At 37.9% G+C, this 14,546-nt stretch overlaps 1 protein-coding gene across 25 annotated transcripts in view; it reads right to left on the minus strand.

The window, feature by feature from the left end:
• BNC2 (basonuclin 2) overlaps window positions 1-14,546 on the minus strand; it is a 396,217-nt gene that overhangs the window by 318,774 nt on the left and 62,897 nt on the right. For 16 of the 25 annotated variants that reach the window (XR_004956256.1, XM_036238858.1, XM_036238855.1 and 13 more), the window contains exon 2: window positions 12,877-12,966. The exons of 5 other annotated variants lie outside the window; for them this stretch is intronic. Coding sequence is in view for 18 of the 20 variants with exons in the window: in XM_036238858.1 (XP_036094751.1) it covers window positions 12,877-12,966 (90 nt within the window). In the remaining 2 variants the exon portion in view is untranslated. Of the gene's footprint in view, window positions 1-12,741; window positions 13,600-14,546 lie in introns of those variants that run through there. 4 more of the 25 variants (XM_036238862.1, XM_036238856.1, XM_036238850.1 and 1 more) reach the window with 3 other exon arrangements.

The following is a 14,546-nucleotide window of genomic DNA, read 5'->3' on the forward strand; positions in this document are numbered from 1 at the left end:
ATAAAAAATCAAGGCCATGTTTAAACTAGATCATTACTAACCTTAATTACACAATGACCCAATTAGCCAAATGTACACTGATAAATTTTCCAAATATAAATTTTTGAATTCATTTAATTTTTTTCAAGTTTTTTTGTACATACATAAAAACGTTGTGATTTTTTTTAACAATTTAAAATTTCAATCACAGAGTGATTAGTGACACCTCAACTAATAGTGGAATAGCACCTGGTTTTCTTTTTCCAGTGTGTTTGGCAAAAATTCAAAATATTTGGTTAAAACAAGAAAAAAAAAATCCTAGCCAAAGAAAACAGAAGAGCAAAACATGAATAAGAAACAAGCATGCCTATCTTTCATGAATAAGAAACAAGCATGCCTATCTTTTCAGTCCAAGAGTCCAAGAGCACTCTGCTGCTATGTGCTTCCATCACGGGCAGTTTGGAGAACACAGTCCCATTTGTGGTGGTGCTCCCGGTGTGGTGGGGAAGATGACAGGGTTCGGTGTGCTCCGTGGGCTTCTGTCCAAAGGTCTTTGTAGCAGCCTGGCACTACTTTTTTCACTGAGTACTTGGACACCTACCACTACTAAAAATAAATAAGACAAAGCATTTTTAAAAATTTTTAAATCTACTCACGAGTGTCACACAAATGTACAAATAATGGTCCCACAGGGTACAAAGCATTAAGTGCCTTAAAAAAAAGACTGCAAAATAGGAGGCATACCTGGAAAACAATATGGCTAAGACACAACTATTAAAAGAGTGTCAGGGAGAGATGGAGGGGGAAAGATAGGCTGGACTACTCTCAAGGAGGACCTTTAATTCAGAAGGGCTTATTCTGACAAGAAAGAGTTCGAAATGAATGAAGTTTGTGGGCTGTTTTTAAAAGCCTCCAAATGGAGTCCCTCTACTTCTAATGAGTACCACGTCCTGGAGAGAGCTTGAAGGTGAACTGACCAGTTAACTTCTACCAGCTTGCAGTAGGGCAGTGAGGTTAAAAGGAGCAAAAGAGTGATATGAATTCACTTTATAAACCACCTCCCCCTCTCCAACTCCACAGTAATCATGAGACATTTTTCCTTAAAGGAGAGGTTTGTTCCAAGAGGCAATACAAACTAAAACAATTGACGATTTGGTAAATTATGGAAGTGTAAGAAGAAAGAGAAAGAAAACAAACACTTGGATTTGTAAGCCTGTAGGACCAGGAAAACGAGATCACTTCTGGAGGTAAACTACGGTTTTTGTGTATGTGCTTAGGCTACAAAGTATTTCATAAAGACAGCTTCTAGTCTTTCTGAAAAGGGATCTACCTGCTTGCACATGACAGAAAGAACTCAAACCTTAAACTCACCTTTGCTAAACACGACTCTCAACTAGGTAAAGTTAATCTGTGTCCATAGTCAAGCCTCATTACAACATAAGACTAAACTGCCTAAGCTTAAAAGTGTCCCTCTCCCATGGTTTCTGTCAGGGCCTTCGCCTCTTCACTGTAGCTAAGCAGCTGTTCTGCATTTTCAGAGACCAGAATATGAGAGTTAAAAGAAATTATAACACAACTGGGAATGTGGTTGGATCAGGTGACTGATTAAGGTGACAGAAGCTCTTGCTATATATTTCTAGAGGGGATGTAGGTTTGGTAAGGCCAAAAACTTACACACTTTGGGGGCCTTCATTAAGAAAAAGCATGCAAAAATACATGCAAACTTTACAAAAAGACATGAACCACGTGAACACATTTGCTGGGGCCGTTTCCATGGCCTTGAAGAAAAACTTCCTCTATGCACATGCCCCCTATTCAGAAGAATAGTCCTAGAGTTCTGGGGCTGAGAAACCTGAAAGGGAAGTGGCAATCTCAGGAATCTGACACTTCTGTTGTTATCAGAAGAAGCAAACTTTCCTGAACAGCATCGAAAGAGTTAAAATTACCCAAGAAAAATGCAGGCAGAAAGAGATGAGTTGGCTTAGACTGGCTGATTACTCTTATAAGGATCTCATTTGACAGGGATAAATACAAAGAAAAGTGTGTGCCAGTTTTTACAGAAAACATATGGGAACTTACCTAGGGAAATTTGCTTTCTCTTAACTAAACAAGAAGTCTTTTCAGGTATTTTGAGTTGAAATTGAGAAGGACATTTTTAATTATAGAGAATGTGGAGAAAGAGTAAGCCACTGGAGAATGGTGACCATAATGCATTAATATTCAACTTCATTCCTGGGTAGGGTAGGTGGACAAGACTAGAACAAGAGTTAAACTTTTACAAAGATCCACTATACAAGGGAGGGAGGAAGGAAGGGAGAAAAGGAAGAGAGAGGGAGGAAAAAGAAGAAAAGCATCAGGCTCTCTACTTGAATAAGCTTACACAAGAAATTGTTTCAAAAAGATTAACAAATTAATTTATCTCCCAAGCGGTGGCTCCTCAAAATAAAATTACAACAAATACGAAATGTAAACTGTTAAGGCAAGAGCTCCCTTTTCTGTTCCAGATGCCCTATGTAATCAAGGGTTCCATGTGAATTAAGCTTGGAGCAAGCAAATTCATCAACACTGTCTCTCTTGCTCTGAAGCCCAAGTGCAAAAAAAGAGATGCTCTGAACCAAATGTGGAAGGGTGAGCGGTGGTGGGTACCAGTTGGGGCAAGAGGATCAAAATCACAAAGGTCAGCATCAGCACCCCTAAAAGAAGGTCTTTGACCCACACTGCACCATCTCTCCTCTCCCATCTCAAACTCAACTCCCACCCAGCTGGTTTGGCAGCTTCTCCCCCTCCCTAACTGCAACTGAGACTGGAAAGAGCAAAAGACTGGAAAATCCGTGATCAAATAAGACAGTGTGAAGGACAGTAAAGGTGATTCCAGGCTCCCTTGGGAATAATAAAGTGACAAAAGGGACAGGAAGAGAGCCAATTAGTACATTCCCAGGCAAGAGAAAGCTGAGGCCAAGGAAAAGAATGGAATTAAACACCAATTTTTCCAGGCTGCCTACTTCAGCAACATTACTCTTCACTGATATGAAACTGACAAGCGACTAAGACAAACGTACAAAAAATTTGCAAGAATGGCAAGAGCCCTGGGCTGGGGGGTAACTAATTCTGCTTCTACCATCCTCTGTGATACTGACTCCACTCCAAGTCTTCTCTTGACTTCATCCATCTTAACTGTAAAATAAAGAGTGGAGGAATGAAACAATTCCTGTGGGTCCTTCTCGGGCTAGTATTCTAGAACTCTAAAGACAGCATTGTGTACATAAAAGAGGATGGACTCTGGAACCAGACTACCTGGATTTGAATTCCAGCTCTGCCAGTACTAGCTGTCTGATTTGGAGAAAGTTACTTGACCTCTCTGTATCTCAGTTTCTCCATCTATTAAGAGGAGAAAACTACTCTTAATCTCATAGAGATGTCCTAAGGACGAAATGCTGTCAGTTCGTGGGCTATGTTAGCCCATGGCTGTGGGCTAATTTTGTATCCAAGACCTTTTAGGTATAGGCATTTGTGTGGTTAATCACCTTTCTGAAAAGTTCTTCCTTGGAGGGGCAAATACTTTACCCACCACTTCCCAGGATGCTTCCCTCTTAGGCCAGAGGTAGTATTATTAATCAGGCATAGATTTCTCCCATTAGCCTAGATGCAGTCCAGAATCGTCACTGATTCAGAGCTCCCTGATTCAGAGCTCCCGGCAGAAAATAAGTTAGCCACATGTTAAATACCAATAATATTGTATTCCTTTTTCACTACTCCATGCCATATGGTCCAAACTGGTTCAAATGTAGTTTTCTCAAAAATGCAGTTCAAGAGAACCCCTTCTGGTGAAAGGATCTTTACAAGAGAGAATGCCCAGCCTGTAGCTATTTCGTGACTATTGAACCCTGACTTCCAACTCCATGGACCAAGAAAATACAGCTTCTCTAAGGGCATTTACACTATTATCTATGGAAAACTATGGGTAACTGCAGATGAACTGAGTTAGCTGATACTATATGAAGAGGACATCCTTTATTTTAGAGTCCACAGTCCAAAGCAAGGCCTTGGGAGCAAATTCCTCATGATGATGTGGTGGGATAAAGACAAAGGGAGCCCTTTAACTAAGCAAGGCCAGTGCTTAACAAATTTAACTCAGGCAAAGATCAGAGGATAAGGAAGGAAAGCAAGCAATTCCTTCACATGTCCGCACCTGCTGAACTTCACCTAAGGATAATCTCACACCCCTTCCCCTCAAGCCAACATGCAGGGCCTCCTCTTCCCCAATCCTTATTCCCTATCACAATTGAGACCAATTCTATCTCCTACATACTCCTCAAACCAAGCCCCTCCTCTGCAACCTTCCTCCATTATCACCTGGCTAAATTATAGTAAAACTCTAGTCTTGCTCCTCTTAAATCCATCCTACAATCAAATCTCTTGCTTAAAACCTAAAGGCTTTTTTTTTTTGCATGCAATATGGATGAATCTCAAAAGTATTACACTAAGTGTAAGAATACAGACTTAAAAGATTACATACTACATGATTCATTTACATCAGCGGTTCCCAACCTTTCTGGCACCAGAGACTGGTGCTCCTATGAGATTTTCATGCCTGATGATCTGAGGTGGAGCTGAGGCAGTGATGCTAGCGCTGGGGAGCAGCTACAAACAGATGAAGTTCACACTCACCCACAGCTCACCTCCTGCTCTGTGTCCTGGTTCCTAACAGGCTATGGACCAGGGTTTCCGGACCCAATTTACACAGTATTCTGGAAAAAGCAAAGCTATAAGGACAGAAAACACATTACTGGTTGCCTGAGGCTGGGGGAGGGAGGAGGGGTCAGTCACTCAGGAGCACTGGGATTTTAAGGGGTGTTGTAAATGTTCTTCATCTTGATTGTGCTGGTGGTTACAGGACTTAATCAAACACACCTAAGGATACACTAAAACGGGTCAATTTTATTATGCACAAATTATAACTTAATTTAAAAGAAATTGGAGGAAAGCCCCAAGGGCTCTTCCATTGCCTACAGGTTCCATAGTATTGCTGATCTGTCCCCCTATCTTGCCCTCCACATTCCAGCAACAATCAACTTTTTATAATATCCTGTACTCTCCATGCAGAATTTTCTCACCTCTGACTCGTTCTTCAACACAGCTTTTCCAAATTAACACCTAAGTTCTTCAAGCTATCTCCCTGCCTCTCCCAACCCTCATGCTCCCAAGCTAATAAGTTAGATGTCCTTCCTGTAGGTTCTTATAATGCCTAGTGTTTCCCTATCATTGCATTCAAAGAAATGTTTTACCAATTATATGCGTATATTGTGGTATAATGATCTTGTTCCCATGGATCAACTGAAATGTATATTCTTTGATAAAAAGGACTACTTTTCATTCACATGTATTTATGCAGCCTGGCACATGGCAGACATTCAATAAGTGCATTTTGGAATAATGTTTCATAAGGTATCATTGTATCCCCATCACTAACAAGAGTGCCCATTTGGCTCAATAAATACAGGCAGCTCCCACTTTGCACGGCAATGCAAGACCATAAACAGGCCATAGAAGCAAAAACTATGCAAAGTGATATTAATAATCAATAGGAAAATTACAATTTTTCTAAAACCTTTAACTTTTTTTGTCAAAAACTTTTATCAATTATAAATATATAGTAAAATTTTAAAAAGTAAAATATTTATGTAGGATGTTGTAATTTAAAGCATTAGAAACTTTGAGAATAAAGTGTTTTTACTTTTTTATAAGAAATATATTGAGAGTAGTTTGAGTAGTTTCAACAATGGTGGCTTCTCACTATAATTTAAAATACCAAATGAGCATCTTTTGTATGTTTTGGTGAATTATAATACTCCTGTCTAAGTCTGAATTAGCTTCCAACATTTTATCTTTTTTGTTTTCAATGTCATGCAATATCCCTGAAGAGTTCTTTTAATATAAAGTTTTTTTGCCAGCGCCCTTTCCTCTATTGGGCCTTCATTCTTTTCATCACAATTACTTTTCTAATTTATGATAAGTTATTCTTCGATTAACTCCTCCTGCTGCACGCAGAGTCTAGAACAGTGGCAGTGTTGACATTACCATGATTAACTATTTTTTTCTAGAACTCAATTTACCACTGGTTTAAATTTCACTTTTCATTTCTTTGCTGCATTTTGATCTTTGTAGGCCAATTCCCCTTTCATAAAATGTTACATGGGTCTATCTCTGAGAAAAGGAGGCAACACAGCTATACTTTTTGCTGTATGTTAAGAACCAAATAAGAGGATGTGCTAGCTGTACTTTAATACAATTACTTGCAGTTAAAATAACATTGTAACTGAAATTTGAACTATGTTGTTAGGGACTGGTGTTATATAATTAACCATAATAACAGAAATTTTTCATGCTGGAACCATGCAAATGGAGAAATATCTGTATTTAATAAGTAATTTTTAGAATGAATGAAATGGCTCACCACTGGGCCAGATTTAAGGAATAGGAATTTATGACCTTCCCATCTACACCTTTAGCCTATATATAACATTACAACAACAAGGCACTTCTCTAAAGACCCAATTTACAGTCAAGTATAACACATGAGAAGGAAAGACCTAGATAATAATCCCAACTCTATTAGTAACAAAGTTATATAGTGATACTGTGTCTTTATGACTTGCCCTATAAAATAAGGCCCTTATTCGGGGACTCATTCTGAAAGCCAAAGGAGAAACATCTTAAGAAGTACTTTGAAAAATTCAACTAGATAACCACCATATCAACTATATACTTAGAATAGACCTGGCGTTATTGTAAGAGCTTTACATAAATCTTCTCATCGGATTCTCATAACAATCTACAGGGTAAATACCATATAGCCTCCATTTTACAGAAGAATAATGAAGCAGAAAGAAGCCAAATAACTTGTCCAAGAGTTTGCAAATAGTAAGCAGTGAAGCCAGTGAAATGTAACTCCACAGGTCAAGTTCTTAAAAACATTTTCACTAACTCATCTCTTTCCTCAGAAAGTGAAAAGACAGGATCACTGAAAAGGGTAAAACACTGACTCCTAGAAATTGTACAAACCTAATTCACTATGGCTCAACATAGTAATCGGTTAGTTCTACAGGAATATCTACAGGTCAGCAAAAGGACAAAGATGTACAATGTCCAGAGATCCAAGGAGCTAAGAAGACCACGTCCAGACTTTAGAAGGAATAAAAAATGTAGGAGTGGGGTAAGTTCAAATATAATCAATTATTTTATGCTAATAAGTAAAAGCATAAATATCAGAAAAGAACTAGCTAAGAAATGAAATTCACTTTGCAATAGTGAAAGAACTGTATTTATCGTGAACATATTAAAAAAAACAAGGGTGCTATAAAAACAAGATATGTAGAGCCAACAAACTTCACTGACGTTTTCAGTACCACAGACCCTGAAAGTTAACACTGTTTGCTGAGGACTGATTTCACACGGAATCCCATATGAAATAGAAACATGAGAGCCTAATAAGGATGTATGATCAGAAAGCAAAGGGATTAGTTAACCAAAATAAGTAGATTCCTCTCTAAATATAATTTACTCATAAGGACACATTTAGAACATTTGTATCTCATTAGAGGTATTAAGTGAGAAAGATTCTCATTACCAACCAGTCCTAATTACAATTTATCTTAGGAAATAAAGTGAGTTTTCTTTACTAAAAGGGAAAATATACAGCAAGAAACAGCTTTAATATAGTAACAGTGCTGTCAACAAAGTCAGACACCAAAACAAACCTTATAGCTCAAAGAAATACCAACTGAAAACCAAATAACCACAACTAAAATATATTTTTAGACTACTCTCCAGCATCTCTTGTTCTCATATTTCCATAACAATCTAAAGCAGAAATAAGTTGCCTAAGAAAAGAGTACCCAATTTACAAACAGAAACAAAATAAATTAACACAAACTAAACACGAATGCGTTTCTCCCATCACACCTTTCACCGAGGTACCACCAGTGGTGAAAAGGAGATAATCAGGAGTCCAACTTGCTTTGGGGAGGGTCAGTTCTAGTTTTCCATCCCACCATAAAGGGGTACTTGCCTCTTGTGTCTGGAAACAGAAAATATTTTAAATGATATACAATGGATTGTGTGACTTAGTTATAGTTTAAATATTTTACAAACGTGAAAGGAAAATAATAGAAGAAATATAATTAGGACATAGGAATGTTTTAGTAGATAGAAATTAGGTTGTCCTCAGGTAACAGAAAATTCAGTTGATAAGAGCTAAATAATTAGTTCTCTCACAGAACAAGTAGTCAAGAGGTAGCAGCCCAGTGCTGGGTATCCAGGACAAAGGCTCTAACTGCAGTATCCACAATCAAGCATCATTGCCTCATCAAGCACCACAGCCAAAATACAAGTGTAATTTTTCATTCCAGGTGGGAAACTTTCACTACTCTCTCCCAACATATTTCCTCTTACAAATTATTGGCCACAACTTAGTCACATGTCTATTCTTAAATCAACCACTGCCAAGGGAAATGACATTATCATGACTTTGACTTTTTAAAATATTAATCTTGAGATATTTCCTATCCTTGCTAAGATTAAGGGCTTTCCTGTTCCCATCCCCCAGTCCCAGCCACTTTGGAAGAAAGAGGTGGACGGTTTTTAGGGTAGACATCAGTATTTACCTCAGTCACTTCAAAAAAAAATCCATGATGATCACAAAAGAGCAGTTTAATGTAAAGAAGTCAACAGATAGCACCACTATCTAGAACTCAATCCCACAGGTTGAGAGCACTCTACCAGCAGACCAACGGGCACCAGTACACAATGAACTATTTTACTAGTTAGATGAGTAAGAGCCAGTAAAGCAAAGTAGCATTTAAAAAGCACAATTTCTCAGCCAGCAACATGAATCAGAAGAAACTGTGTCAGTTCTCCAATTTTATGTTTCCCAATATGATCTAGTTGAGTAATCCTATCCAATCTCACCTCTGTACTCAGTCTCTTCTCAGGGAATGAGGAGGTGGAAAAACATACTTGAGTTTAGATGTGTCTATCACTCCATTTTTTAAAATTACTTCTCTTTTTTTTTCCATTTAGGCCATTTCCCTCCCTAGAAAATCAGTCAATGTCAAACTACAGGAGTGTATCTGATAAAAAATAGTCCCATGCACGATATCGTCCTATATCTGGGTTTTCAGTTATATGCATATAATGAAGGAAAATTTAAATACCTTGAAAGATTCAAAATACAACCATCTTGGAGGGCATGGGCCATTCCTTTTATACCTCAACTTTACAGACAGCATTCAACCTAAAACTGGAATCATTAGGCTGACCCTCACTCAAAACATGAATGCAAATTTATGAAGTTTTTCTCATTTTTAAGCTAAACTGCATTACATACTCCACCTGAACACATCTCATTTTTTCCACCTCTGTGCTTTTAGGTTTTTCTTTCCACCTCAACACGTGTTTTGCCAATCAATGCTATCATTTCTGTCATTCAAATTTTATCAGATGAAATTCAAGGTCTATCTCAAATGCTCTCATTTCCGCATGCCAGTGGATAGCCCAAGACTTTGAATTATTCTTCACAGGGTTCACTCACAATCCAACTCTCAACCTCCCTGAAGCCTTCAGCAGACCCAAGAAAGATGCAATGCTCTTTAAAAGTTCCCAGAAGTAATAAGACTAAAGGACAGCTGTCTACAGTTGAAAACAGGATTGCTGCCTGAATCTTTCCTCACTTATTATTATTTTTTTCCTTTAAAGCAGTGCCGGTGGTAAAGAATCAGCAACGGAAGTAGAAAGGCTCAAGAGAAGATGGAAAGGAGGACTGCATATATCTGATTGGTTTCTCTGTACTCCATACATACCTGATCTGCATGTCTCTACACACAACAGAACAGACACAAACCGATGGCTGCTAACTCTGGCCTTTTTTAAAAAAAACACACTCCAAAAGTTACTGCAATACAGGAAACATTTGGGAGACTGAGCCATCTGATGACAATTACAGGAATCCTGCAAGGGAAAAGAATACTCAGAGAAATCCAGACAGCTATGCAATTAATAAACCCTACCTCAGCCCCAGAATCCTCTGCACACCCTCCACATCAATGCAAGTGAGAGGTGAATGGTGATGCTGCTACTTGACATTCCCAGGCTGATCCTAAGGGAGAGGCACACCCTAATCCGGAGAGTTCAGCATGATTTTGGTTTGCTCAGGTTTTCTCATCCTTTGAAGCGAGATACTTCATGACTGTCATGAGTTTGGTTCCCAAAAATGTGAGACTTAGAGGAACCAAGACTTTTACAGTAAACAGATGATTAAAAAGGCAAACCACCGAAAATGTTAGTATGAAACTAAAATTTTTCAAGTTCCTTCAGTCCCTGAATTGACCCTTGTGGAATTTGGTGAAGGCGGTTGGGAAACAAGGGTAGTGACTAGGAGAAGAAAAGGAGCTAATATTTAATGAGCACCTCCAAGAGGAGGCAACTTTCAGAATTAATAAACTTTGCAAAGGAAGCATTATTTACAAGAGCCAAGATATGTAAATAGTCTAACTGTCCAATGACAGATGAATGGATAAAGAAAATATGGTACATGTAGGCAATGGAATACTATTAAGTCATAAAAGAAGTAAAATATTGCCATTTTCAATATTATGGATGGACCTTGAGGGTATTATGCCAAATAAGTAAGACAGAAAAGGGCAAAACCATATGATTTTACTCAGATGTGGACTATAAAACAAAAAAGAAACAAACAAACAAACAAAACAAAAACTCATAGATATCAACAACAGATTGTTCCTTACCAGAAAGGAAGGGGTGTGGGGCAAGAGTGAAATGAGCAAAGGGGCTCAATTATATGATAATGGATGGACACTAGACTTTTGGTGGTAAGCATGCTATAATACATACAAATATCAAAATTATAATGTTGTACACCTGAAGCATATACAATGTTGTCAACCAACGTCACCTCGACTACAAAAGAAACCTTGCAAAGGAGATGGCATCCCAACTTAATAAGAACTAAGATCCAGATTGCCAACTTGACCAATCCCAAAGTTCTTAACTGAAGACAAGGGGGTTGAAACCCAAGCCCTCCTGACTTCAAAGCCCAGTGTGGTTTATTCTTTCTAATAGAATATGAGACAATTAGTACACCAAACATAGAACTAGTATGACACAAAATGGCAATAGCCAATAACCATGTTACTAAAGCACACCTGACAATTTCTTCTTAAATAATTTATATTAAGTATGAGAACTGAGTTGCAGGTAAATAGCAAAGTTAAAAAAATTATTTGTGAAAAAAAATTGTTAATAATCTACCCAGAGAACAGATTAACACTATTATTACTCATTAGGTACATTTCCTTCCAGTAGTTCATATTACACACACACACACACACACACACACACACACACACACACACCCCTTTTTATGTGCCACAAAGATGGGGTCATACTATTTATAGCTTTGTATCCACTTCCCTTCAATTAACATATTGTGAATATATTGTCTTCAAAAATTTCTCAAAAGTCTGATCTTTTAAGTAATTAAATCAGAATAGATTTCATAACTGAAGTCTTCCAACTTAAAGCCCTGTGCTGACAGGATTAGGAAACTTAAATACTTGAAATGTTCTTCAGATACATAGATGTCTAAGGAAACAAGGAATTTCAGGAGACTGCTGAACAATGAATCATGATTCTGTAGAATCCCTGCTGTTTCAAGAGGATGTACTTCAGTAGAATCACATTTGACAAATCTCTGTATGTGAGAAATAAAATCAGCCCATAAGCACATAAAATGTACAAAATTCAAAATTAGAATTGCAAACTCAATGATCTTGTACCAGTCCTTTAGTGGCTCTCTGTGGAAGTCAAGTGTCAAACATTCTGAATTTTCTTTGAATACAGTCCTGATAAGTAGAGCACTCAGTTCAATGTGTTAGCAAAAGGTGGGCTTCTCCAACATGGTGCATACCAAAGAACTGCTTAGCTATCCTATAAAACATGTGGTGGTGGTAATGACAGGAACAATGTAAAAATGATAACAACGATGACGACTGCCCTCACTTGTTGTCTTTTTCCATGTCTGTCACTGTTGCTAACCCTGAATACAGAATTTTAAAAATTTGAACACATAAGGCAGCTACTGTTCTTATCCCCATGAAGTAGTAAGTAACTTGAACTTAGAAAACCTGAGTTCAAGTCCATTCTTAGTTCTAATGAGCTGGAAATAATTTTGTCTCTCTAGATATCCAGTTTCTTCACTTATAATAAAAGGGTTGTAGCTAACAGTCTTGTAGATTAAATGAGCTCAAGTTCCATGATTTTGAGAGTCACCTGAAAATATGTGTGCCCTTCCCAACCCATGGCAAACACACATCAATAAATAATCATGTCACTAAATGTCAGCATGGCATCACAATCTTTCACAACACAGCACACTAGGAAGTTATTACATGTAGTTTTAAAATCAAACTTCCTTGGCCTCCCAAGGTGCGCACGTTGTGTCACAAAAGACCAAAAGCTAAACCTTGTTGATTCATGAAATTTGAATCTGTCAATGTCTGGTATTCAGCTGAAAACTCTTGAAAAACTGGGCTTTCTTACCACCCCCAAAACTGGCTGACCTAAACAGTCACATATCCCCACCAATAGTTGCCCAGGACAACCAAAACAAAAAGTACAAACTAGCCTACCAGGGTGCGGCATGAAAATCCATGCCAAGTCCCAGGAAAGGAAAAAGGACTATCTCACCAAAGAGAAGGCTGTCCCCAGAAGCAAACTGTGGAATCTCCATGGGGGAAGGGAGAAAGAGGTCCAAATCCTGATTTTCATCTGGCCCTGCTCCTGTGTATTAAGTTAATGTTTTAGCTCAGTGAAAGTAATTACCAGCCAGGCTCTCCAATCCATCAATTCACCCTGGGCATTCCTGCTGATTCTTTCTTTGGTCTCTAGGACCCAAGAATTCCTTTTGTTGATCTGGAAGTGTGAAAGAAAGGTTGGTTGTTACTAGTTTCTCTCTTTGAATTTCAAATTTCTGCCAAGTAATTAGGAAAAGAAAATGAATAACTATTTTCAAGTTTTTTAAGAAGAGCTATGGAGGTTAGAACAGGTACAGCCTCTCACGAAAATAAGATTAAAACCATACATCTTTGACCTCCCCTCTTCCAAGTAAAATGGACAAGTGTAATTTGGCTCTAGGCTCTGTACTGAGGAATTTGATCCAAATCACCTCCATTCAAGTTTAGATAGTTGGCCAAGAGCAGTTTAGTCAATAAATGAAACATATATGGACTTATAAAACACTTTCATATATCCCCACAACAATCCTAATGGAGGGATTATTAGTATCCTCGTTTTACAGAGGTTGAAAGCACTAGCCCTAAGCTCACACTTAAAAAGTAACAAAGTAATCTTCTGAGTCCAAACAGTAGTCTTCTGTGCAATTTTTCCAAATTACTATAACATGTTATAGTTTAAAGAAATTCCCTCAACTGGAAGTAACATTCAAAATTATGCTAAAGACTATGAAATTATAAGGAAATCCTAAATGCATCCAACCAGCAGGTAGTTATTCATTTTGCATTTTCCACTAAACCAGATAGATATGATATAGGAAATTCTGAAATTACCCCCACGATTCCCCACCACCACCCTACAAATCCATTTCCATTGCACAAATACACTGAATGGGCACTACAAATACAACATATACCCACCGAACATATACACATGGGAGGTAAAAGGTAAAGAACCATTTGATAGTAACAGCAACAACGGTGACCCTTTTCTGCCATTTAGGCTATAAACACAATTGTTTCCATCGGTCACCAGCAAACCTACGAGAAGGTGGTCCATGAGTGTACCACTAATCCAAATAGCAGGCATCTCTGAAATCTATGCAAACATCAACAGGGCTTTGTTTTTTTATTTGCCAGAACCCACATTCCAGGATATGCAATTAGAACGAACAGGCAATGTTTGACTCCTTAGGCATATTAACACCAGCTAAAACACACACACACACACACACACACACACACACACACACACACACACACACTGATATACTCTAGGTATAGAAAAGCTAAAAAGTATAGAAAAGCATAAAGAAGCAGAAATTAGTCATAGTCCCAGCACCCAGAGACAACAACTTACACATACTGGTCTGTTCCCTTTGAATTTTTTTTTCCTGATGGCTAGATTAGTTCCTTTTCTACAAAACAAAAAACAGCAGCAACAACAACAACAAACCACCTAATTCCTTTATGCAGGAACAAGATGGGAAATGTAACCTAGAAAAAAATGAATTCCATTGTATTTATAAATTCAAACTTCTTGAGTAAAATCTTAAAGACAACTATGGTAAAAATACTTAAAAATCCTTTGAAAAAAGTTCAGTAAGGTCACTACTGGACTCCTCAGTACTTAAGCTTCAAAGCCAGAAGAAACAATAATCCATAACAAGCACAAAGAGGTACTTTGTGAAACCAGTTTCGTTTTCCAGGACTTTATTTTCCATATCCCATTTTTCTGTTGAAACTGTTAATCCTACTGTC

Source organism: Rousettus aegyptiacus, unplaced genomic scaffold (genome assembly GCF_014176215.1).
Source record: "Rousettus aegyptiacus isolate mRouAeg1 unplaced genomic scaffold, mRouAeg1.p scaffold_m13_p_3, whole genome shotgun sequence".
Classification (NCBI taxonomy): domain Eukaryota; kingdom Metazoa; phylum Chordata; class Mammalia; order Chiroptera; family Pteropodidae; genus Rousettus; species Rousettus aegyptiacus.